The sequence below is a fragment of the Pan paniscus genome, chromosome 5, assembly GCF_029289425.2.
Source record: "Pan paniscus chromosome 5, NHGRI_mPanPan1-v2.0_pri, whole genome shotgun sequence".
NCBI classification, from domain to species: Eukaryota; Metazoa; Chordata; class Mammalia; order Primates; family Hominidae; genus Pan; species Pan paniscus.
In genome coordinates this window covers 178,281,647-178,309,090 of record NC_073254.2, presented here as the reverse complement: position 1 = coordinate 178,309,090, position 27,444 = coordinate 178,281,647, and the positions used below count along the sequence as shown (strand labels likewise).

At 42.7% G+C, this 27,444-nt stretch overlaps 1 protein-coding gene across 1 annotated transcript; it reads right to left on the bottom strand.

Moving 5' to 3' along the window:
• On the bottom strand, window positions 1–27,437 carry GTF2H5 (general transcription factor IIH subunit 5). Its single transcript, XM_063605051.1, has 3 exons — window positions 27,357–27,437; window positions 24,348–24,416; window positions 1–459 (listed from the first exon to the last, which is right to left on the bottom strand). The coding sequence occupies exons 2-3, from the start codon at window positions 24,380–24,382 to the stop codon at window positions 279–281; spliced, it is 216 nt and encodes a 71-aa protein (XP_063461121.1). The 5' UTR covers window positions 24,383–24,416; window positions 27,357–27,437; the 3' UTR covers window positions 1–278.
• Between the last annotated feature and the right edge of the window lie 7 nt (window positions 27,438–27,444).

Below are 27,444 nucleotides of genomic sequence, written 5' to 3'. Positions count from 1 at the left end.
AAGCATTGACATTTGTATTTTAATAAAGGATAATAAAAGCCAAATTACAGCCAACTGTTAAAGCTTTTTTTTCTTCTTTTTTTTTTTTTTTAAATTCTATGGTATAACAAAATCAGTTCAGGGGCTTTTTTTCTGAACAAATGATCATGATCCCTCAGTCTTTCCCGTGGCATGCTCCTAAAACAACCCTCTATGTCTAATCAGTCACCTAAGATATCGAGTGGCAAGTCTTTCACAGTTGCTGCTTATAATTCCTAAATGGTCCATATTGAGTATTTTCATTTCTGGGTAAGGGAAAAAGCATTTTGGTCCATTAATTCACCCACTCGCTCCTGGAGGACATTAACCAGTTCTGCTATTACAAAGACATGAGTGTCATCAATGTCTTGAATGATGAACTTCTTCCCCAGGGCATTGGACTCATCCAAGTACAGCAGAAACTGCTTCATGGCAGGATCACTGTAAAGACAAACACATGATTGTAAGACAGCTTGTTGTCAAATCACATCACAGAGACTTGAGCAATTAAATTTGAACATGTAGAATTTTTAGAATGATTTTTAAAGTTCTGTTACTCAATCCCTCAATTCCTCTCTGCCTCAAGTGTTAACAATTTATAGACATGGCTTCATTTTAGAACTATTAGTGTAAGTTGGCCAGGTGCGATGGCTCACGCCTGTGATCCCAGCACTTTGGGAGGCCGAGGTGGGTGGATCATGAGGTCAGGAGATCGAGACCATCCTGGCTAACACGGTGAAACCCCGTCTCTACTAAAAATATAAAAAATTAGCCGGGTGTGGTGGCGGGTGCCTGTAGTCCCAGCTACTTGGGAGGCTGAGGCAGGAGAATGGTGTGAACCTGGGAGGCGGAGCTTGCAGTGAGCGGAGATCGTGCCACTGCACTCCAGCCTGGGCGACAGAGCGAGACTCCGTCTCAAAAAAAAGAACTATTAGTGTAAGTTGAAGAGGCAGAGGCCAATGGCAAGATTTTTAAAGAATAATTTGTCACTAAGTGGAAAAAATAAAAGAATATTGAAAGCTTTGTAGTTAGTAGGGCCTAGAATCACAGCTTTCTTAACTGATTTAAACACTGAATTTCTTCCTTGTCTATGCCCATTACATCTAAGGAACCATAGGTGTTCAATGTCTTACCAGTGACAAATTAACTTACAAAACCAGTTAAACAGTCACTTTGGTCAGGCAGGGTGTATATCAAGAGTCATACCTGGATTCAACCCCAGCTTCATCACTTACTTGTGTGACCTTGAATAGAATACGTACTTAATCTCCCAGAGCCTCTGTTCCCAACCTCAAAAGTGAGGCTACATAACAGAATTGATTACAGAAATTAAAGGAGATAATGTCAAGGACAGCGCTTGGCTTGTAATAGGTATTCAAGGAAAGAGGTCCAAATTCAATTTTATTAACTTGTGGTTTTTGGTTTGGAAAGAATAGGATAGTCATAAGGGAAAAGAGGGATGCAATTTCTTCTTGGGCAGTACAGATTTACAGCAAAATGTCTCTTTCATAAAAACCTTGAATCATGACAAAGGACACTCTTTAGATCTAATACACAATGTGTTTAGCAAAAAATGAATATAAAAATGTCAAGCTGCACCACAGATTTTTGCAATTCTTGAGAAAAAAATCTCATATAATCTTTTGGTGTCTTGAGAAATGTCAATATCAATTGTAAAGGTAACAATTTAATCCAAAAGATGTCACTATAATTTACTGAAAACAAGAAAAATAAGGTTTAAGTACAAGCACAGGTATTAACTGATGCTAACACGGGATTTACTTCTATCCCTAGATGAGTATGAGCCTCAGAACTGATTTGGGGGACTTTGGGTTTTACCAAGTGACATGATTTAACTTACAAACTGACTTAAATTTTAACTGTAAGGATCATATTGGCTGCTGGGTTGAGAAAAGACTGGGAGTGGCAGAGGCAAGGATGGAAGCAGGGGACCCATGAGGTGACATCCAGGCAAGAGATGATGATTTTGATGTAGGTGGTAATAGTGGAGGTGATGAGAAGTGGTTGAATTCTAGATATATACTGACATAAAACCAACATAATTTGCTAATACTGGACATGAGCTTTGAGAAAGAGGAACAAGGAAACTCCAAGATTTTTGGTCTGAGCAAATGGAAGACTGGAGGAGATTTTTACTGAGATAAAGAGGAATGTGTAAGATCTGCAGGTAAGATCAAGTTTGGTTTTAGGGTGGGCATGGTGGCTCATGCTGTAATCCCAGCACTTCGAGAGGCCTAGGCTGGAGGATTGCTTGAGGTCAGGAGTTAGAGACTAGCCTGGACAGCACAGTGAGACCCTGACTCTACTAAAAAAAAAAAAAGGTTTAGTTTTTGATGTTATATTTTGAGATGCCTACTGGCCCCTGAGTGAAGAAGCTGATTAAGAAGTGACCACCGAGGTAGAAAGAAAACCCAAAGAGTCCTGAAAGCGATGTGAACAAAGGCTACTCAGGAAGTGGGAGTGATCAATTCTGTCAAAGGCTTATAGGGTATAGCAAGGGCTGAAAATTGACCCCTGGATTCAGAAAGTCGCTGGACCTTGGCAACAGCAGTTTTGGTGGAGTCATAATAGGGAAAGCATGACTGGAGTGGGTTTCATATGGGAGGAAAGAAATTAGAGACAGTGAAGAGAACCAAGTCTTCTCTTTACTGAGAAATTTTGCTACAACGAACAGAAAGGTAGACTGGAAGCTAGAAAGAGGTGTGGGACTCTGAACAGACGGGAATATCAACAGACCATAGGTCTGGCGAAGTTGAAGAAATGATGGAGTGAGGTATGAGAGGGAGTGAACTGGAAAGAGGAGGTGGTGGTCAGAGTCAGATGCCTGAAATGAGACTGAAGAGCTGGCATGAGGGTAAGGAAGGATAGGTCTAGCTACAACTATGTGAATGAGTGGCTGTGATGAGGTGGAGGACAAGCTCAGTGGAAGAGGAGGTCAGGGAACTGGGAGAACAGGGTATCTAAAGGACTACCCACACGGATACTAACATCACTAAGGATTTGAGAGAAGAGCTACTGAAGATAGTTTTTTCAAGGGAAAACCTTCAGGACAGATTGGGGTGTCTGTAGATGATTATAAAGAGGAGGGTTGGTGGGTAGTCCACTCTGATGATCTGGGATTGATAACTGGGGGTTTCTATGGAAGAGGGAGGGAGAATTTCTGGAAGTGGCAATAATAAGCAAGGTACTGATCCTGTTTCCTGACCCAATGGTACAAGAGGGTGCCTTTCTAGAGGAAAAAAGGCACCACCTAATAAGGTGGTGGGAGAAGCAGTGAGCTCAGGGGAAAGTCAGGTTTTGTCACAGCAAAAAAGGAAAAGGTGGGTGGGGGAAGGAAAAAGGAAAGTTCAGAGAAGAGGCTGAGGCTACAGGGCATCCTGCTGCTGCCATCTCACTATGTCCCAGAGGGCAAAGTAGAAAGGATTGGGGTGGGTAGGTGGGGGAGGGTGGTGGGTAGGAGATGGTGAACAGGGCCATAGATCATGAAAGTGCAAGAGACGGAGATAGCTTGGGAGTCTGTGGTTTATTGGGTGACTGAAAAAAAGGAAAAATCGGCATATAAGGCATAATGAGAATGAGGATCTCCGGGATGACACTGACATGCAACTGAATGGCAACAACAGCTGCTGACAGGAGGATGAATGGGGTATTTTACAAACAGAGCATAATGGTCACAGATTTAAGCAGATACAAAAAAATGTTAAACTTCACATTTTCAGCAATTCTCTAATTTGAGTATTATACAGAATAAGAACTTAAATGAAAAGATTTTCTAGAACAGTAACACACTGTACACTGAGAAATTTCAGAGGTAAATAATTGATTAATTATTGACAAAGAGCACAGGTAGAAACATAAAATAGAAAAAAGCTTGAAGAGCAATTCTAGAAGGAACCTGGGGTTGATGAAGCAGGTTAAACAGGGTGCTTCCCGATGATATCGCAGAAAGGAAAATGAGGAGGCCTATAGGACAGAGAAACCAAAGTTTCAGTTTCTCGAAAACCATTGTTTTTCTACTCAGACTCTTTAAAAATTTAGTTGTTTCCCTCAAATCTTCCTTGCACATACAAATAAAGGTAGAAGGGGAGGGACTGGTGGGGAGAATAAAAGGAGAGTAATTCAACAGTAGACAGGTATGATGGCTGGGGAGGGGAGAGTCAGACAAAAACCTGGACTTCAGTGCTCTACAATTAAGCTTTCCTTGCAAACAAGGGACAAGGGAGGACTCATATGACCGTGGTGCCCACTTCACTCTCCAGGCCCCACAAGTACCTCAATATATTCTATAAAAATCATAGAGGTTTCTTAGGATACACTTTACACAATGGGATTGTAAACCAAAAATAAAGTTCTAAGCACCCCACCCCCCATCTGCCAACTGACTGATGGACCCTCCCCTTGGCTAAGGGCATTCCAAAGTTAACCTGAAAAACTAGTTCAGGCCATGATGGGAATGGGGGTTGGGCATGCCTCATACCCACCTCCCTTTGAATTCAGGCATAGCTGACCAGTATTAACATTAAAACAGAGATCTTGGCCGGGTGCGGTGGCTCACGCCTGTAATCCCAGCACTTTGGGAGGCCGAGGCAGGCGGATCACGAGGTCAGGAAATCAAGACCATCCTGGATAACATGGTGAAACCCCATCTCTACTAAAAATACAAAAATTAGCCGGATGTGGTGGCAGGCACCTGTAGTCTCAGCTACTCGGGAGGCTGAGGCAGAAGAATGGCATGAACCTGGGAGGCGGAGCTTGCAGTGAGCCAAGATCGCGCCACTGAACTCCAGCCTGCGCAACAGAGCGAGACTCCATTTCAAACAAACAAACAAAAAAACAGAGATCTTAAGACCCAGGTAACAGACTTTTTGTAGGAATAAAACACCAAATTCCAGCCTGACTTTTGTAAAGCATCACATGGCAGATGGCAGGCCCTGAAAGAAATTGTATTTTACACCAAAATATGTTTCTTTGACATATTTTGAGATGGCCCTGCAAAGCTGTCTCTTGTGGGAATAATCGACTCTGTAGAGACTCTCCATTCCTTTCCAGGTCTTTTCCCTGATCCAGGGGAGTCTGGCACCTTTTTAGGTCTGATAAGAGCTCTGGGCCAGGTGCGGTGGCTCACATCTGTAATCCCAGCACTTTGGGAGGCTGAGGTGGGTGGATCACCTGAGGTCAGGAGTTCGAGACCAGCCTGGCCAACATGATGAAACCCCGTCTCTACAAAAAATACAAAAATTAGCTGGGCGTGGTGGCAGGCGCTTGTAATACTACCTACTCAGGAGGCTGAGGAAGGAGAATCGCTTGAACCCAGGAGGTGAAGGGTGTAGTGGGCCAAGATCACACCATTGCACTCCAGCCTGGGAGACAAGAGGGAGACTTCGTCTAATAAGAACAAAACAAAACAAAACACAAAACAAAACACAAAACAAAACAAAAACAACTCTGAAGCCTGCTACCTGGAGACTTCATCTGCGTGATAAAACCTTGGTCTCCACAGCTCTTTACCTTAACCCACACATTCCTTTCTATTGATTCCAGGTCTTTAGATAATAACTCTTTCAATCAACTGCCAATAAGAAAATCTTTGAATCTACCTATGACCGGGAAGCCCGCCCCCCATTCCCCTTGCTTTGAGTTGTCCTGCCTTTCCAGACTGAACCAATGTACATCTTACATGTATTGATTGATATTTTGTCTCCCTAAAATGTGTAAAACCAAGCTGTAGCCCAAACACCTTGGGCACAAGTTGTCTGGACCTTCTGAGGATATGTCATGGGCATGTCCTTAACCTTGGCAAAATAAACTTCAAAATTGATTGAGACTAGTCTCAGATACTTTTTGGTTTACAGGACGAACAGTTGTTTTGTGTTAGCCCTTTAAAATAAACTTTGGATCCAAATGTAACAGTAATAAAAGACAAACTGGACATTGAAACATTGCTGTCTGCATGTGATATATTAACTTGCTACAGTTTGAGCTCAGTACATTCAGATGACACCAATTTATTCTCAGTAACTGGCTACTACTAACAGGTATTAAAGGTAGCAAGAGTTAAGTGGTTATGAAGACTTTGGGAATTTTCTAAATGGAATAAATTTACATCATCTTAATGAAGTCAGAGCTAAACCACTAAAACCAAGAAGCGCCTCAGGACTCATATCTGTGCTGAATCATCACACCAATGCTTTCAAAATGTTTGCCATTTGTATACCATCCTTGCTATTTTAGCCATCTCTTGTAACATCTCCGTTGCAAATCACTTAATATTTTTCTTTAAATTGCCTTTAAATCAACTAACGTTTCATCTGGCATAAAACCAAGAGTTTGATATGTCAGTTTCCTCTTCTCCTCAAATAAATTAAACTGGTCATATAAAAAATTTTTTTGCTCTCTTTATTTTTTTTGAGACAGAGTCTCACCGTCACCCAGGCTGGAGGGCAGTAGGCGCCATCACGGCTCACTGCAGCCTTGACCTCCTGGGCTCAGATGATTCTCCCACCTCAGCCTCCCCAGTAGCTGCGACTACAGGCACATGTCACTGCACCCAGATTTTTTTTGTATTTTTTTGTAGAGATAGGGTTCTGTTATGTCGAACTCCTGGACTCAAGCAACCCACCCGCCTTGGCCTCCAAAAGTGTTGGGATTACAGTTGTGAGCCATTGAGCCTGGCCTATTTTTCTATTCTACTCCCCCAAAATGTATGTTCTTCAAATCATCTTGAACACTAATGGTATTCCCCACACTTAGGGAAATATGCTAACTGACAAATGAGACAGCTTAGAGGAATGACTGGCCAGTGAACACTGAAATAACTCTTTAATATCAATCGCTTCAAACTTTTTTTTTTTTTTTTTGAGACAGGGCCTCACTCTGTTGCCTAGGCTGGAGTGCAGTGGCACAATCCCAATTCACTGCAGCCTCAACCTCCTAGGGATGAGGTAATCCTCCCACCTCAGCCTCCTGACTAACTGGGTCTACAGGCACACACCACCATGCCTGGCTAATTTTTGTATTTTTTGTAGAAATGGGGTTTCACCACATTGCTCAGGCTGGTCTTGAACTCCTGGGCTTGGGCGATCCTCCAGCCTCGGCTTCCCAGTGTTGGGATTACAGGCGTGTGCCACCGTGTCTGGCATGCCTCAAACTTTTGAAAGACAATTTGAGATTGAATTTTCAAGCATGTACCTGAAGTAAAGATAACATGTAATGATTTAAAAAGACTCTTTAATTATTAAAAAAAAAAAAAAGACACTCAAAGTTTAAGGGACATTTTGTCATGAAACACAAAGAGCCTGGAATATTCCTATCTGAACACAGAGCCATTCCACTTCTATATTGAGGGTAGCAGAAAAAAAAAAACAAAACCCAAAGCCAAGAGCATATATACATACTTGAAGTCCCAGGATCAAGGCTATTGTACAGAAAAGAAACATCTTTGCCCTGGAAGTGTGAAGGGCAGATATCATGAAACCTTCTCCTAAAGAAGCTTAGTATAGCTCCTATAAAGTATGACTCTGAAAAGGATTATAGCATGATAATGGTATAATGGTAACCAGGATGATGCAGTGAGCTGTAAAATAGTCTGGTCAAAGCTGTCAGCACTGACAATCCATCAGAACAATCTTGGTTTAGTCAATGGTAAACTATCTTTCTTGATAATAACTGGCCAACAGATATTACTTAAAAAATTTTTAAGTATTACTCCATAAATTCCATATATCCTGGGAGTAGACTGTCTTAGGTTTATTTCCCCTTTAAAAGCATTTTCCAAAGTGTTTTCTGAGTCTGGGTTTTGTTCAATCTGAGATATGGGTGTCTAGATTAGAGCCCAGAACATTATAGGTGCTCAATAACAATTTGGTACATGAGTAGGGTCTTAAGAGAAGAGACACCATAGGAGACATTAAGTTAACCAGAAACACAGCTACCATTTTCCCAAGAAAACATATAATAGGGGTTTTACTGTTACAAAGACACAAAAGTCTAAAGAGAGTACTGGACCCAGAAAGCCTAGCCCCAGACCCCAGCTCTGCCAACCAAAATATGTATAATATATAAAGTTACTCAACCTGTCAACTTCTCAGGCGTCTAACTAGAAATGAGAACAGGAATTCGATGTGGCTCCTCCTTCACATGTTTTTCCTTTTTTTTTCCTTCTCTTGTCCCACTGATCAGAAAACCCAAACCACTACCTTGCTGGTGATGTACCCGCTAACCCCAAGGCTTTAATTATACAAAGAAAATAGCCATTCTTCTGTGCTCTCATGTGTAACCATGCCTTTTACTTAGGAAATCTAAGTATCAAACCAAGGTTGTGGAGTGTCCCATCTTGGAAAATAAAGCTGAACAACTGAGTCACTTCCAAGATGGCCAAATAGGAACAGCTCTGGTGTACAGCTCCCAGCAAGATCGACACAGAAGACAGGTGATTTCTGCATTTCCAACTGAGGTACCTGGTTCATCTCACTAGGACTGGTTGGACAGTGGGTGCAGCCCATGGAGGGCGAGCCGAAGCAGGGCAGGGTGTCGCCTCACCCAGGAAGTGCAAGGGGTCAGGGGATTTCCCTTTCCTAGCCAAGGGAAGCTGTGAGTGACTATACCTGGAGGAGCAATACACTCCAGCCCAAATGCTGCACTTTTCCCACTGTCTTCGCAACAAGCGGACCAGGAGATCCCCTCCTGTGCCTGGCTCGGTGGGTCCCATGCCCACGGAGACTTGCTTGCTGCTAGCGCAGCGTCTGAGATTGACTTGGGACACCGGAGCTTGGTGGGTGGAGGGGCGACCACCATTGCTGAGGCTTGAGTAGGCGGTTCCATGCTCACAGTGTAAACAAAGCAGCAGGGAAGCTCAAACTGGGCAGAGTCCACTGCAGCTCAGCAAGGCCTACTGCCTCTCCAGATTCCACCTCTGAAGGCAGGACATACCTGAACAAAAGGCAGCACACAGCTTCTCCAGACTTAAACGTCCCTGCCTGACAGCTCTGAAGAGAGCAGTGGTTCTCCCAGCATGGCATTTGAGCTCCGATAATGGACAGACTGCCTCTTCAAGTGGGTCCCTGACCCCCATGTAGCCTGACTGGGAGACACCTCCCAGTAGGGGCCGACAGACACGTCATACAGGCAGGTGCCCCTCTATGATGAAGCTTCCAGAGGAAGGATCAGGCAGCAATATTTACTGTTCTGCAGCCTCCGCTGGTGATACCCAGGCAAACAGGGTCTGGAGCAGACCTCCAGCAAACTCCAACAGACCTGCAGCTGAAGGTCCTGTCTGTTAGAAGGAAAACTAACAAACAGAAAGGAGTAGCATCAACATCACCAAAAAGGACATCCACACCAAAATCCCATCCGTAGGTCACCAACATCAAAGACCAAAGATAGATAAAACCACAGAGATGGGGAGAAACCAGAGCAGAAAGGCTGAAAATTCCAAAAACCAGAACGCCTCTTCTCTTCCAAAGGAACACAACTCCTTACCAGCAAGGGAAGAAAACTGGATGGAGAATGAGTTTGACGAGATGACAGAAGTTGGCTTCAGAAGGTCGGTAATAACAAACTTCTGTGAGTTAAAGGAGGATGTTCTACCCATCGCAAGGAAGCTAAAAACCTTGAAAAAAGTTTAGACGAATGGTTAACTAGAATAACCAGTGCAGAGAAGAGCTTAAATGACCTGATGGTGCTGAAAACCACAGTACGAGAACTTCGTGAAGCACACACAAGCTTCAATAGCTGATTTGATCAAGCAGAAGAAAGGATATCATTGATTGAAGATCAAATTCATGAAATACAACAAGAAGACAAGATGAGAGGAAAAAGAATGAAAAGAAATGAACAAAGCCTCCAAGAAATATGCGACTATGTGAAAAGACCAAATCTACGTTTGATTGGTGTATCTGAAAGTGACGGGGAGAATGGAACCAAGTTGGAAAACACTCTTCAGGATATTATCCAGGAGAACTTCCCCAACCTAGCAAGGGAGGACAACATTGAAATTCAGGAAATACAGAGAACACCACAAAGATACTCCTCAAGAAGAGCAACCCCAAGACACATAATTGTCAGATTCACCAAGGTTGAAATGAAGGAAAAAATGTTAAGGGCAGTCAGAGAGAAAGGTCAGGTTACTCACAAAGGGAAGCCCATCAGACTAACAGCGGATCACTCAGCATAAACCCTACAAGCCAGAAGAGAGTGGGGGCCAATATTCAATATTCTTAAAGAAAAGAATTTTCAACCCAGAATTTCATATCCAGCCAAATTAAGCTTCATAAGTGAAGGAGAAATAAAATCCTCTACAGACAAGCAAATGCTGAGAGATTTTGTCACCATCAGGCCTGTCTTACAAGAGCTCCTGAAGGAAGCACTAAACATGGAAAGGAACAACCAGTACCAGCCACTGCAAAAACATGCCAAATTGTAAAGACCATCGATGCTAGGAAGAAACTGCCTCAATTAATGGGCGAAATAACCAGCTAGCCTCATAATGACAGGATCAAATTCACACATAACAATATTAACCTTAAATGTAAATGGGCTAAATGCCCTAATTGAAAGACACAGACTGCCAAATGGGATAGAGTCAAGACCTGTTGGTGTGCTGTATTCAGGAGACCCATCTCATGTGCAAAGACACACATAGGCCCAAAATAAAGGGATGGAGGAAGATCTACCAAGCAAATGCAAAGCAAAAAAAAAAAGCAGAGGTTGCAATCCTGGTCTCTGATTAAAAACAGACTTTAAACCAACAAAGATCAAAAGAGACAAAGAAGGCCATTACATAATGGTAAAGGGATCAATTCAACAAGAAGAGCTAACTAACTTAAACGTATATGCACCCAATACAGGGAGACCCAGATTCGTAAAGCAAGTTCTTAGAGACCTACAAAGAGAGTTAGACTCCCACACAATAATAACAGGAGACTTTAACACCCCACCATCAATATTAGACAGATCAATGAGACAGAAAATTAACAAGGATATCCAGGACTTGAACTCAGCTCTGGACCAAGTGGACCTAACAGACATCTACAGAACTCCCCAACCCAAATCAACAGAATATACATTCTTCTCAGCATCCCATCACACTTATTCTAAAATTGACCATATAATTGGAAGTAAAACATTCCTCAGCAAATGTAAAAGAACAGAAATCACAACAAACTGTCTCTCAGACCACAGTGCAATCAAATTAGAACTCAGGATTAAGAATCCACTCAAAACCGCCTGTCTCCCTCTCCCGTCTCCCTCTCCCGTCTCCCGTCTCCCTCTCCCGTCTCCCGTCTCCCGTCTCCCTCTCCCGTCTCCCTCTCCCGTCTCCCGTCTCCCTCTCCCTCTCCTTTCCATGGTCTCCCTCTCATGCCGGGCCAAAGCTGGACTGTACTGCTGCCATCTCGGCTCGCTGCAGCCTCCCTGCCTGATTCTCCTGCCCCAGCCTGCCGAGTGCCTGCGATTGCAGGCGCGCGCCACCACGCCTGACTGGTTTTCGTGTTTTTTTGGTGGGGACGGGGTTTCACTGTGTTGGCCGGACTGGTCTCCAGCTCCTAGCCGCGAGTGATCCGCCAGCCTTGGCCTCCCGAGGTGCCGGGATTGCAGACGGAGTCTCGTTAACTCAGTGCTCAATGGTGCCCAGGCTGGAGTGCAGTGGCGTGATCTCGGCTCGCTACGGCCTCCACCTCCCAGCCGCCTGCCTTGGCCCCCCAAAGTGCGGAGATTGCAGCCTCTGCCCGGCCGCCACCCTGTCTGGGAAGTGAGGAGCGTCTCTGCCCGGCCGCCCATCGTCTGAGATGTGGGGAGTGCCTCTGCCCCGCTGCCCCGTCTGGGATGTGAGGAGCGCCTCGGCCAGGCCGCGACCCCGTCTGGGAGGTGAGGAGCGTCTCTGCCCGGCCACCCCGTCTGAGAAGTGAGGAGACCTTCCGCCTGGCAACCGCCCCGTCTGAGAAGTGAGGAGCCCCACTGCCCAGCTGCCACCCCGTCTGGGAAGTGAGGAGCGTCTCCGCCCGGCAGCCACCACGTCCGGGAGGGAGGTGGGGGTCAGCCCCCCGCCAGGCCAGCGCCCCTGTCCGGGAGGGAGGTGGGGGGTCAGCCCCCCGCCCGGCCAGCCGCCCTGTCTGGGAGGGAGGTGGGGGGGTCAGCCCCCCCGCCTGGCCAGCCGCCCCGTCCGGGAGGGAGGTGGGGGGCTCAGCCCCCCACCCGGCCAGCCACCCCGTCCGGGAGGTGAGGGGCGCCTCTGCCTGGCCGCCCCTACTGGGAAGTGAGGAGCCCCTCTGCCCGGCCGGCCGCCCCGGCCGGGAGGGAGGTGGGGGGGGGTCAGCCCCCCGCCCAGCCAGCCGCCCCGTCCGGGAGGGAGGTGGGGGGGTCAGCCCCCCGCCCGGCCAGCCGCCCCGTCTGGGAGGTGAGGGGCGCCTCTGCCCGGCCGCCCCTGCTGGGAAGTGAGGAGCCCCTCTGCCCGGCCAGCCGCCCCGTCCGGGAGGGAGGTGGGGGGGTCAGCCCCCCGCCCGGCCAGCCGCCCCATCCGGGAGGGAGGTGGGGGGGCTCAGCCCCCCGCCCGGCCAGCCGCCCCATCCGGGAGGTGAGGGGCGCCTCTGCCCGGCCGCCCCTACTGGGAAGTGAGGAGCCCCTCTGCCCGCCCAGCCGCCCCGTCCGGGAGGGAGGTGGGGGGGTCAGCCCCCCGCCCGGCCAGCCGCCCCGTCTGGGAGGTGAGGGGCGCCTCTGCCCGGCCGCCCCTACTGGGAAGTGAGGAGCCCCTCTGCCCGGCCAGCCGCCCCGGCCGGGAGGGAGGTTGGGGGGTCAGCCCCCCGCCCGGCCAGCCGCCCCGTCCGGGAGGGAGGTGGGGGGGGTCAGCCCCCCGCCCGGCCAGCCGCCCCGTCCGGGAGGGAGGTAGGGGGGTCAGCCCCCCACCCGGCCAGCCGTCCTGTCCAGGAGAGAGGTGGGGGGGTCAGCCCCCCGCCCGGCCAGCCGCCTCGTCCGGGAGGTGAGGGGTGCCTCTGCCCGGCCGCCCCTACTGGGAAGTGAGGAGCCCCTCTGCCTGGCCACCACCGTCTGGGAGGTGTACCCAACAGCTCATTGAGAACGGGCCATGATGACAATGGCGGTTTTGTGGAATAGAAAGAAGGGGGAAAGGTGGCGAAAAGATTGAGAAATCGGATGGTTGCCGTGTCTGTGTAGAAACAGGTAGACATGGTAGACTTTTCATTTTGTTCTGTACTAAGAAAAATTCTTCTGCCTTGGGCTCATGTTGATCTGTGACCTTGCCCCTAACCCTGTGCTCTCTGAAACGTGCTGTGTCCACTCAGGGTTGAATGGATTGAGGGTGGTGCAGGATGTGCTTTGTTGAACAGATGCTTGAAGGCAGCATGCTCGTTGGGAGTCATCACCACTCCCTAGTCTCGGGTGCCCAGGGACACAAGCGCTGTGGAGGGCCGCAGGGTCCTCTGCCTAGGAAAATCAGAGACCTTTGTTCACTTGTTTGTCTGCTGACTTTCCCTCCACTGTTGTCCTGTGGCCCTGCCAGGTCCCCCTCTGCGAGAAACACCCAAGAATGATCAATTAAAAACAATAACAACAACAACAACAACAACAACAACAAAAAGAATCCACTCAAAACCACACAACTACATGGAAACAGAACAACCTGCTCCTGAATGACTACTGGGTAAATAACAAAATTAACGCAGAAATAAAGATGTTCTTTGAAACCAGTGAGAACAAAGATACAACGTACCAGAATCTCTGGTACATATTTAAAGCAGTGTGTAGAAGGAAATTCATAGCACTAAATGCCCACAAGAGAAAGCAGGAGAGATCTAAAATCGACACCCTAATATCAAATTAAAAGAACTAGAGAAGCAAGAGCAAACAAATTCAAAACCTAGCAGAAGACAAGAAATAACTAAGATCAGAGCAGAACTGAAGGAGATAGAGACAAAAAACCCTTCAAAAAAAAAAAAAAAATCAATGAATCCCGGAGCTGGTTTTTTTTTAAAAGATCAACAAAATAGACAGACCGCTAGCAAGACTAATAAAGAAGAAAGAGAGAAAAATCAAACAGACACAATAAAAAATGATAAAGGGGATATCAACCCAATCCCACAGAAATATAAACTACCATCAGAGAATACTATATACACCTCTACGCAAATAAACTAGAAAATGTAGAAGAAATGGACAAATTCCTGGACCATACACCCTCCCAAGTCTCAACCAGGAATAAGGTGAATCTCTGAATAGACCAACAGCAGATTCTGAAATTGAGGCAATAATTAATAGCCTACCAACCAAAAAAGTCCAGGACCAGATGTATTCACAGCCAAATTCTACCAGAGGTACAAAGTGGAGCTGGTACCATTCCTTCCGAAACTATTCCGATCAACAGAAAAAGAGGGAATCCTCCCTAACTCATTTTGAGGCCAGCATTGTCCTGATACCAAACCCTGGCAGAAACACAACAAAAAAAGAGAATTTTAGGCCAATATCCCTGATGAACATCTATGCGAAAATCTTCAATAAAATAACGGGCAAACCGAATTCAGAAGCACATCAAAAAGCTTATCCACCACGATCAAGTCAGATTCATCCCTGGGATGCAAGGCTGGTTCAACATATGCAAATCAATAAATGTAATCCATCACATAAACAGAACCAATGACAAAAACCACATGATTATCTCAAAAGATGCGGAAAAGGCCTTCGACAAAATTCAACAGCAGAAAAGGCCTTCGACAAAATTCAACAGCCTTTCATGCTAAAAACTCTCCATAAACTACGTATCGATGGAATGTATCTCTTATTATCTCATAATAAGAGCTATTTATGACAAACCCACAGCCAATATCATACTGTATGGGCAAAAACTGGAAGCATTCCCTTTGAAAACCGGCACAAGACAAGGATGCCCTCTCTCACCACTCCTATTCCACATAGTATTGGAAGTTCTAGCCAGGGCAATCAGGCAAGAGAAAGCAATAAAGGGTATTCAGATAGGAAGAGAGGAAGTCAAATCATCTCTGTTTGCAGATGACATGATTGTATATTTAGAAAACCCCATCATCTCAACCTAAAATCTTAAGCTGATAAGCAACTTCAGCAAAGTTTCAGGATACAAAATCAATGTGCAAAAATCACAAGCATTCCTATACACCAATAACAGACAAACAGAGAGCCAAATCATGAGTGAACTCCCATTCACAATTGCTACTAACAGAATAAAATACCTAGGAATACAACTTAACATGGGATGTGAAAGACCTCTTCAAGAACTACAAACCACTGCTCAAGGAAATAAGAGAGGACACAAAGGGAAAAACATTCCATGCTCGTGGATAGGAAGAATCAATATCGTGAAAATGGCCTTACTACCCAAAGTAATTTATAGATTCAATGCTATCCCCATCAAGCTACCACCAACTTTCTTCACAGAATTGGAAAAAACTACTTTAAACTTCATATGGAACCAAAAAAGAGCCCACATAGCCAAGACAATCCTGGGCAAGAAGAACAAAGCTAGAGGCATCACGCTACCTGACTTCAAACTATACTACAAGGCTACCGTAACCAAAACAGCATGATACTGGTACCAAAACAGATATATAGACCAATGGAACAAAACGGAGGCCTCAGAAATAACACCACACATCTACCACCATCTGATCTTTGAGAAACCTGACACACACAAGCAATGGGGAAAAGATTCCCTATTTAATAAATGGTGTCGGGAAAACTGGCTAGCCATATGCAGCAAACTGAAACTGGACCCTTTCCTTACACCTTATACAAAAATCAACTCAAGATGGATCAAAGACTTAAACATAACACCTAGGACCATAAAAATCCTAGAAGAAAACCTGGGCAATACCATTCAGGACACAGGCATGGGCAAAGACTTCATGTCTAAAACAAGAAAAGCAATGGCAACAAAAGCCAATAGTGACAAGTGGGATCTAATTACACTAAAGAGCTTCTGCACAGCAAAAGAAACTATCATCAGAGTGAACAGGCAACCTACAGAATGGGAGAAGATTTTTGCAATCTACCTGTCTGACAAAGGGCTAATATCCAGAATCTACAAAGAACTTAAACAAATTTACAAGAAAAAAGCAAACAACCCCATCAGAAAATGGGCAAAGGATATGAACAGACACTTCTCAAAAGAAGACATCTATGCAGCCAACAGACATATAAAAAAATGCTCATCATCACTGGTCATTAGAGTAATGCAAATCAAAACCACAATGAGATACCATCTCACACCAGTTAGAATCATGATCATTAAAAAGTCAGGAAACAACAGATGCTGGAGAGGTTGTGGAAAAATAGGAATGCTTTTTTTTTTTTTTTGAGATGGAGTCTCACTCTGTCTCCTAGGCTGGAGTGCAGTGGCACAATCTTGGCTCACTGCAAGCTCCACCTCCCGGGTTCATGCCATTCTCCTGCCTCAGCCTCCCGAGTAGCTGGGACTACAGGTGCTTGCCACCATGCCTGGCTAATTTTTTTTGTATTTTTAGTAGAGACGGGGTTTCACCGTGTTAGACAGGATGGTCTCAATCTCCTGACCTTGTGATCCGCCTGTCTTGGCCTCCCAAAGTGCTGGGATTACAGGGATTACAGGTGTGAGCCACTGCGCCCAGCCAGGAATGCTTTTACAATGTTGGTGGGAGTTCAACCATTGTGGAAGACAGTGTGGCAATTCCTTAAGGATCTAGAACTAGAAATACCATTTGACCCAGCAATCCCATTACTGGGCATATTCCTAGAGGATTATAAATCATTCTATGATAAAGACACATGCACATGTATGTTTATTGTGGCACTATTCACAATAGCTAAGACTTGGAACCAACCCAAATGTCCATCAATGATAGACTGGATTAAGAAAATGTGGCACATATACACCACGGAATACTATGCAGTCATAAAAAAGGATGAGTTCATGTCCTTTGTAGGGACATGGATGAAGCTGGAAACCATCATTTTCAGCAAACTATCACAAGATCAGAAAACCAAACACCACATGTTCTCGCTCATAAGTGGGAGGTGAACAATGAGAACACATGGACACAGGGAGGGGATCATCACACACCAGGGCCTGTGGGGTGTGGAGGGCTAGGGGAGGGATAACATTAGGAGAAATACCTAGTGTAGGTGATGGGTAGATGGGTGCAGCAAACTACCATGGCACATGTATACCTATGTAACAAAACTGTACGTTCTGCACATTTAACCCAGAACTTAAAGCATGATAACCAGTGCAACCACAGATGCTGACCACATACTGTACCCTTCATGTGCTTTACGCAGCCCAGCCTGCATACCTTATCCCTGATGTCAATTCTCACGCTTTGCCTAATCAAAAAGTCCCTATCAGCTTTTTTGGGGGTCAGCCACAGAGTTCTTACTACTGTACTGTCTCCCTTGCATTTGTGGATAAACCCTGAAATAAAAGCCTCATCTGGGAAAACTGTGTAGCTCTGTGTTAATTTTTATTACATAGGGAGCCAAAGAGCCTGTGATCTGTAACAGCAATGTTAGTACCATAGCTACACTGCAAAGTTGATGGACTAGAGAATATTTCTAAAACATCTTGCTCATAGTAGGTACTCGAATGAGCAATTAAAATGCCAAGACCATGTGAGAGGATATAGGCAGAGAGGTTTACATTACAATTAGTTCTATCCCTATCAAATGATTTACTGTTGGGAACAGGCACCCCAAAATCTGGCCATAAACTGGCCCCAAAACTAGCCATAAACAAAATCTCTGAAGCACTGTGACATGTTCATGATGGCCATGACACCCACGCTGGAAGGTTGTGGGTTTACTGGAATGAGGGCAAGGAACACCTGGCCCACCCAGGGCGGAAAACCGCTTAAAGGCTTTCTTAAACCACAAACAATAGCGTGAGTGATCTGTGCCTTAAGGACATGCTCCTGCTGCAGATAACTAGCCAAACTCATCCCTTTATTTTGGCCCATCCCTTTGTTTCCCATAAGGAATACTTTTAGGTAATCTATAATCTATAGAAACAATGCTCATCCCTGGCTTGCTGTTAACAAATAAGTGGGTAAATCTCTGTTTGGGGCTCTCGGCTCTGAAGGCTGTGAGACCCCTGATTTCTCACCCCACACCTCTATATTTCTGTGTGTCTGTCTTTAATTCCTCTAGCGCTGCTGGGTTAGGGTCTCCCAGACCGAGCTGGTCTCGGCAATTTACTATTTCAATTACAAAACCATTAACCTATGAATATATATGGTATAATTCTAAGACATACGTATATCCTTTTAAAAAGCAAACATAGGCTAGGCGCAATGGCTCACACCTGTAATCCCAGCATTTTGGGAGGCCGAGGTGGGTGGATCACGAGGTGAGGAGTTCAAGACCAGCCTGGCCAAGATAGTGAAACCCCGTCTCTACTAAAACTTCAAAAATTAGCCAGGCATGGTGGCAGGCACCTGTAATCCCAGCTACTTGGGAGGCTGAAGCAGGAGAATCGTTTGAACTCAGGTGGCAGAGGCTGCAGTGAGCCAAGATTGTGCCACTGCACTCCAGGCTGGGTGACAGTGAGACTCTGTTTCAAAAAAAAAAAAAAAAACAACAAAAGCAAACACAATATTATACTTAGTTTTATAATGGAGAGATAGTATATGTAACGTTTAGTAGCCTGGGCTCTGGAGCCAGAATACCGGGATTTAAAATCCCACTTTAACAACAGCTATGTAACTGAGCAATTGATTAATTTCCCTATATCTCACCTTGTACATCCATAAATGGAGATGACAGCACCTACCTCAAAGGGCTGTTGTGAAAACTAAATTAATACTAGCAAGTGCTTAGTATAGCACGTCACATGGAAAACAGTGTTAGTACAGGAATTCAGGTGTTTTCACTTAACATCATTGTACGGTGTCATTTCCCTGAATCACTTAAAATGTCTGCGAATATTTTAACAGCTATATTATTTGATTAAAATATGCCACAATCAACAAATTTCTTTTTCTAGCACATTAAATACATACATTTTTATTGGCAGTTCTGATCATTTCCTAAAATTTTTTTTTTTTTTTTTGAAATGGAGTCTCACTGTGTTGCTCAGGCTGGAGTGCAGTGGCGTGATCTTGGCTCACTGCAACCTCTGCCTCTTGGGTTCAAGTGATTCTCCTGCCTCAGCCTCCCCAGTAGCTGGGATTACAGGCGCCCACCACCATGCCCAGTTAATTTTTGTATTTTTAGTAGAGACAGGGTTTCACCATGTTGGCCAGGCTGGTCTCAAACTCCTGACCTCAAGCCATCCACCCGCCTCAGCCTCCTGAAGTGTTGGGATTACAGGAGTGAGCCACTGCACCCAGCAATTTCCTAAAGATAAACTTATAGAAACGGAGTTATTGTGTTAAAGGATATAAGAGCACAAAACACCCATCACAAGTTGCTTACAGTTGTTTCTTGGGATTACACTTCCATCAGCAGCTTGGTGGGGTGCTTGCTTTTTAAAAGCTATGACTGGAAGACAACAGCCTCCTCATTTAAAAGCTATTTTGATATATAACATGCTAAAAGGAGGCCTAGTATACACATCTGTTTCAAACTAAAACTTTAATTTATCAAGAATCCCATCTTATTCACTGTGAATCTCACTGTAGGAATAGAGAGGCTCTAAAGGAACATTAATAAATTTGGGATTTTGGCTGAGATCACAAACCTGGACTCAATTCTGTTAACAAAATTCATTCAGTACACAAATATTTACTAAGCTATATCTATATGTGTGTGTGTGTGTGTGTGTATACACACACACACATATATATATGTATATATATATACACACACACACATCTCAGGCACTGTTTTGGGTGCCTGGAAAACTTCAGTGAACATGGCCCTACTAAGAAGCAAAGGCTGAGAAAAGATTTATACATGCTGAGAAAAAAACAGAACAATGGTTAGACTGGTTTTGCCATACTTCTTACTTCGCTTCTCATAAACGATATAGGTTTAGAAGCCAAACTCATAAGGATAAGTGTGGTTTAATAATACACATTTCTCCAGATTCTTTGCTATTGTGATGTAAACTGGTTGGAATTTGCACCTTGGCAACAAATCTTTGCTGAAGCACTTGCCAAACCAATTGTGGCAACTGTTATACCAGAGGTCTGCTCCAGCATCTGGAACTGGACACAGACATACTGTGGTCATGTGTTGCTTGCTTTGGCAATTGCTTGGTGGCTAGATTTGGGAGAATACTTAGTGTGAGCCTGGCAATTGATGGTGGATCCCAACAAAGAGGAAATTTTCACCAACCTTTCAGTTTTGACATAAAAGTGCAAATTTATAAACATAAAACTTCTTTTATAGCCTTCAATTTTAGTATTTGATAAGCCCTTGGGAGTTAAGATTATAACTACATCCAAGTGCCCTGATTTTTCAATTCTCTGAAGATGAGAATAAATGGCCATCATCATAATTTGGTTTACTTCTTTAGCAAATCTCTGCAGACTCAAAATCAGTTAAACGTAACTGATAGAAATGGAGTTTAAATATGGCAGTTAAGTGAAGCCAATCTAAGATATATGTGGATCAGCACTATATAAGCTATTACACATCAGTTTATATTAATACAATGATGGGACTGGAATTTGGAGAGATTCCTGGGACAGTGGAAGCAGCTGTGAGATAGGAATTCAGCAGGACTAGTTTCCAAGACAAGAGAGACAGTAAACAACAGGTCAGAAGACCCCACCGATAAGCGAGGATACAGTAAAGAAACCAGCCAGAACCAAGATGGCGACAAAAGCAAACTTCACCACTATCATACACAAATCATAATGCATGCGCACGCTAAAAACCACCCCCACCAGCACCATGACAGTTTACAAATGCCATGGCAATATCTAGAAGTTACCCCGTATGGTCTGGACTGGGGACTCCTGGTTCCACAGAATCCCTGTCTCTTTTCCAGAAAACTCACGAATAATCCACCCCTTGTTTAACATATACTCAAGAAATGGCCATAAAATAGCCAGTTAGCAGGCCCGCCTGCTGCCCACCCTCCCCACCCCACTCTGCCTATGGGGTAGCCACCCTTTTATTCCCTCATTTTTAATAAACTTGCTTTCACTTTACTCTGTGGCTCATTCTTGAATTCTTTCCTGCATGAAGCCAAAAACCAACTTGGCTTCCAGGGCTGAGCCTCAATTTTGGTATTCACCTGCAACAGCTGTAGAAGATCCTTGAGTGGTCTGCCTGTAAACTCCAGACCTATCAAATTCCATACTCCAATACACCTAAATGCTTCATACAATCCATGGATATTATGAAGTAATAAACAGACTTATACTGATAATCGTATTATTAACAGGCTTCTCCTTGGCATCAAATATGGACATGAGGGAAACTGAAGGACTTTTCCAGTTACCATCCTAACATCTGCATCTAACTGTGAAAGGGAATCCACTAGCACTGGCCATACCCTTTCCTTTGGGAATCTATGTTATTTCTTAGGCCCAAAATCTTTTTGGAAGACTTGTGTTTTTGGGAAGACAGAGTTACCCTTTTGAAAAATTGTGCAGACTACACTTTAGAATTCACTTCAAAGGGAAAAATTAGTTTTGCAAGGATGGTACCTAACCTGCAAAATAAAATTTAATAGTCCTGGTGCAAAACACTTCTCCACAGGGAACCATTATTAAACTGAAGCTGATTAACAGTATTATTGCTTCTCAAAATTTAAATGCATCTTAACAAGATTCTTTGTATGCACAATTCTGATTTAGTAGATTTAGGGTAAGGTCTGAGATTTTGCATATCTAACAAGCTCCAGATGATGCTATTACTGCTAGTCTGGGGATTACCCTGAAGTGCAAGGTGATGGACAGTCATTAGAGAGACCAGGCAGAATTCAGAGGTTAGACACGGGACAGCAAACCGGGCACTGAGACTTCAGAGTCTCCCCAGAGTTTTGTTCTTTAAGATGCAATCCAGTCATCTTTTTTTTCAAATTAAAACGTAGGTTTAATGCAATTCCAACCAATATGCCAAAAGGATTATTTTGGAAACAGACTAAATTATTTCAAGGTTATTCTAGAATAGGCAACAAAAAAGATGAATGTGGGAAGGGATGAAAGAGAATAGCAAGGGGAGTAAAATTACGTGATTAAGGAGGCATCAAGCATCATTAAGAAAGGAAATAATTGTGGAGAACTAGCTATTTGGCAAAATGAACAGACAAAAACACCCAAAACAAAAAAGAAGCTAGGCTGGGTGCAGTGGCTCATGCCTGTAATCCCAGCACTTTGGGAGGCCGAGGCAGGTGGATCATGAGGTCAAGAGATCGAGACCAGCCTGGCCAACATGGTGAAACCCCGTTTCTACTAAAAATACAAAAATAAAATTAGCCGGGCGTGGTGGTGTGTGCCTGTAATCCCAGCTACTCGGGCAGCTGAGGCAGCAGTATCGCTTGAATCCGGGAGCCAAGATCGTGCCACTGCACTCCAGCCTGGCAACAGAGCAAGACTCCGTGTCAAAAAAAAAAAAAAAAAAAAAAGAAGCTAATTTAGATCCTCATCTAATAATATGTCTCTCCTCCGAATAAATTATAGATGAATAAATCTAACACACCAAGAAAAACACAAAATCCCCACAAGAGAGAAGTGAATATTTAACAAACCTATGCCACTCCTCCCAATAAATTCTAGATGAATGAATCTAAAACACCAAGAAAAACACAAAACCCTCAGAAGAGAGAAGTGGATATTTAACAAACCCAGGGGTGAAGATTAAACTTAGAATTGGAAGAAACAAGAGGGAAAAAAAGTGATAGCTGACACTCTGTGTATGTGTATCCTCTGTATTTAAAAATAACACTAAAGGCCAACGAGGAAAATGTTTATGTTATGTCAAATTAATAGGAAAATAAGTACATCAAACCTAATGTCTTCAAAAGACAACAGAACAGTGTGTTTAGAACTTCCGGGGTCCAGATCCCACCCCCTTTGCTTTTCCAAGTGAATACCTCTCCCCCGCAGTGGTTTACTCTCATCAACATACATTCTAGTCTTTCACATTAAAATAAAAATAGCAAGAACCTGAGCCCCTCACCATGTCCTTCGTCAGCTACCAATCCAGTTCTCTATGAGATTGCTCATGATCACAGTAAAACTTCTCCGAAGTCTCCATCTCCACCTCCTCACCTCCCTTTCCTTTTCCACAGTACTTCAATCTGGCATCTCCCCACCACTCCATTCAAATGGCTCTCATCAAAACTCCAGTCTTCATCTCATGCCAGTTCTCAATCAGTGCCCAACACAGCCGCTCATCCCCACAAAACACTTCCTCCTTTGACTTTCCTCCCTCCAGCCTCACTGGCTATTTTCTTCTTAGCTGCCTTTGTTGGTGTCTCCTGTATCAAAACTCCAAATCTGCACTATGCATAAGGTAGCCCACTAGTCAGGTCACCACAGAGTCCTTGAAACATGGCTAGTCTGTGAGATGTGCTGTAAAATTAAAATATCCATTCGACTTTGAAGATGAAGATTTTTTTGAAGACTTAGTACGTGTTCAAAGCATAGTGTTTTGCATAGACAGGGTTAAACAAAAGATATTAACTTCACCTGTTTCATTTTAAGTTACTTTTAAGGTGGCTAGAAAAAATGTAAGACTACATCTGTGGCTTGCATTAGATTTCTATTGGCTAGTGCTGTTCTAAATGTTGGCAGTGTCCTAGGGTTTGGTCTTGCTCCTCCTTAGCCTTGCCATCACAGTAAACAGTATCATTATCCATGCACTGGCTCCTATTAGAGGCACCGAAAGTAGACAGTAGTATTTTCAGACAATGGGAGTGTCCACAGAGCAGGGTTCCCGGGGTTCCTGGACACTGGATTGCTTTGAGGAACTCAACTCTGCTCATTTATGGTTTTTAGTTTCTCCTCTGGAATGTACCTAAAGGAATTTAAGAAACCTCCATTTGGCTCTGTTGTTTTTCTCTTTTTTAAAGTCCACAGTTTGTAATGCTAAAGACTTAAGCAAGTTCCTGAACTCTTTCAGGCCCTAAAATTCATCATGTTTGAGGAGAATGCAAGCACTGTTTCTCTAAAGACGACTCATCTAACAAATATGCTGCCTCTGATCATGCCAGTTCCATCAATTCAACAGAGGGACTGAAATCTGGCACCAGGAGCTTTGCAACAAAATCTGTGCCACTTGTTAAAAGCGAAAGACTTGATTTCATTCATATCTTAAAAACAACAGGGTTTTAGAAAAGACATACATACAAGTCAAGATTCAATATTTAAACTTAAAACTCATGAAGTATCAAAACTACTAACCATTCTATAAGCACTCCTTTCAAGACGTTGACCATGTTTTCTCAGAAGGTTCAGATGACCTGAAGAATGCTAATAAAAAGAGTAAGGTAACATTAAATTAAAAATCATTAACTTTCATATACTTTGGGGATCTGCCTCTGAAACGAGGCAAAATAATTAAATGTCAATATTTAACAGTTAAGTCTATGAAAGACAGTTAACATTAAGAAAAAAGACATTCTGATTTTTTAACAAAATTAAAATGAGTCTACTTGGAATATTAATGCCACATCTTACTCGCCAACCAATTCTACCCAAGGTCAATTAGCCCTAATAGAAGCAAGCGGCCTAACTCTACACCAGTGTGCCCAACCCAGGTATAAACCGTCCATTATTCAAAGGATTTCTTTTCCCATTCAGGAGAATGACGAAGGGTAAGATCCTGGGAGACAGGAATCAAAGAAGATAGTTCTGAAAGGTGCTTCAAAAATTATACAGTGAGCCCAACCACCTCCTTTTAGTTTATATTTTATTTTACTGAGACAGGGTCTGGCTCTGCCACCCAGGCTGTAGTGCAGTGGCGCGATCTCTGCTCACTGCAACCTCTTGCCTCATGGGTTCAAGCGATCCTCCCACCTCAGCCTCCCGAGCAAATGGGACTACAGGCATGCACTACTAAGCCCAGCTAATGTACTGTGTTGTATCGTGTGTGTGTATATATATATATATACACACACTTTTATATATAATATATATTACATAATATATAATATGTATGTTATATAAAATATATAATATGTATATTATATAATATATTTTATATAATATGCGTATTATATATTTTATATAATACGCATATTATATATTTTATATTTTATATAACATGCATATTATATATTTTATATTTTATATAACATACATATTATATAATATATAACATACATATTATAATATATCATACATATTATATAATATATATCATACATATTATATACTATATAACATACATATATACTATATAACATACATATATACTATATAACATACATATTATATACTATATAACATACATATTATATACTATAACATACATATTATATACTATAACATACATATTATATACTATAACATACATATTATATACTATAACATACATATTATATACTATAACATACATATTATATACTATAACATACAATATACATATTATATACTATAACATACAATATACATATTATATACTATAACATACAATATGCATATTATATACTCTAGTATATAATATGCATATTATATACTCTAGTATATAATATGCATATTATATACTAGAGTATATAATATGCATATTATATACTAGAGTATATAATATGCATATTATATACTAGAGTATATAATATACATATTATATACTAGAGTATATAATATACATATTATATACTAGAGTATATAATATACATATTATATTATATATACTAGAGTATATAATATACATATTATATTATATATACTAGAGTATATAATATACATATTATATATTCTAGAATATATATAATATACATATATAATATAATATACAATATATTATATATTATATATAATACACGTATATTATATATAATACACATATTATATATAATATACATACTATATATAATATACATAATATACATATTATATATAATATACATATATTATATAAATACATATTATATATTATATAAAATATATATATATAAAATACATATTATATATAAAATACATATATATAATACATTACATATTATATATAAAATACATATATAATATATAATATATGTAATATATAGTATATAAAATATATAATATAGAAAATATATATAATATTATATATAATATATATTATATAAAATATAAAATATATATTATATAAAATATATAATATATATTATATATAAAATATAATATATAATATATAAAATATATATTATATATAAAATATATATTATATATTATATATATAATATATATAAAATATATATATTATATATAAAATATATATAATATATAATACATAAAATATATATAATATATAATACATAAAAATATATAATATATATAATACAGGAAAAATATATAATATATATTATATATAAAATATATATCATATATATAATACATATATACAGTATATATATATATGTATATATACACTTCTAGACAGAGTCTCACTCTGTCGCCCAGGCTGGAGCGCAGTGTCGTGATGTCGGCTCACTGCAACCTCTGCCTCCCGGGCTCAAGGGATTCTCCTGCCTCAGCCTCCCAAGCAGCGGGGACTACAGGCGCCCGCCACCACGCCAGGCTAAATTTTGTATTTTTAGTAGAGGCAGGGTTTCACCATGTTGGCCAGGCTGGTCTCGAACTCCTGATCTCAAATGACCCACCTACCTCGGCCTCCCAAAGTGCTGGGACAACAGGTGTGAGCCACCGCGCCAGGCCAACTTATTGTATTTTTAGTGGAGACGGGGTTTCACCATGTTGGCCAGGCTGGTCTCGAACTCCTGGCCTCAAGTGATTTGCCCGCCTCGGCCTCCCAATGTGCTGGGATTGCAGGCGTGAGCCACCGCGCCCGGCCTCAGCCACCTCATTTTACATATGAGGAGACCAAAGGAAGAGATTAAGCCATAGTTCCTGGCCAAAGGAAAAAAGTACAAGCCAGATCTCCAGATCTTGTGCCCCTTCACTAAATAAATCACGTCCCGTGCGGACCTAGGCTGGAAACAAACCACTCAGCTCCGCCCATTTAATTAACTTCCACTTACACCTGGGCGCAGGGCGAGCCCTAGCCCCACAGGAAACCCACGATTAAACGAAGGGGGGACTGCCGTGCGGCCCCGCCAGGAAGGGCCCGGAGAGAGTGGGGGACACCGCCCTGTGCCCCCAGCACCCGGTGGACAGGCTTCTGGGGCTTTTCTCTTCCTCTCCCCTTTCTTTGGGACCCCTCAGTGTTCCCACACCCCACTTTCCCCAGCCGCTCGGACGCTCGCCACACACCTCGGCCCACAGATGCAGAAGCGCCTCGGCGTTGCCGGCAGAGTGCGCCTGCGCCGATACGTCATCGCGCTAGGGACGCTATGGTGGG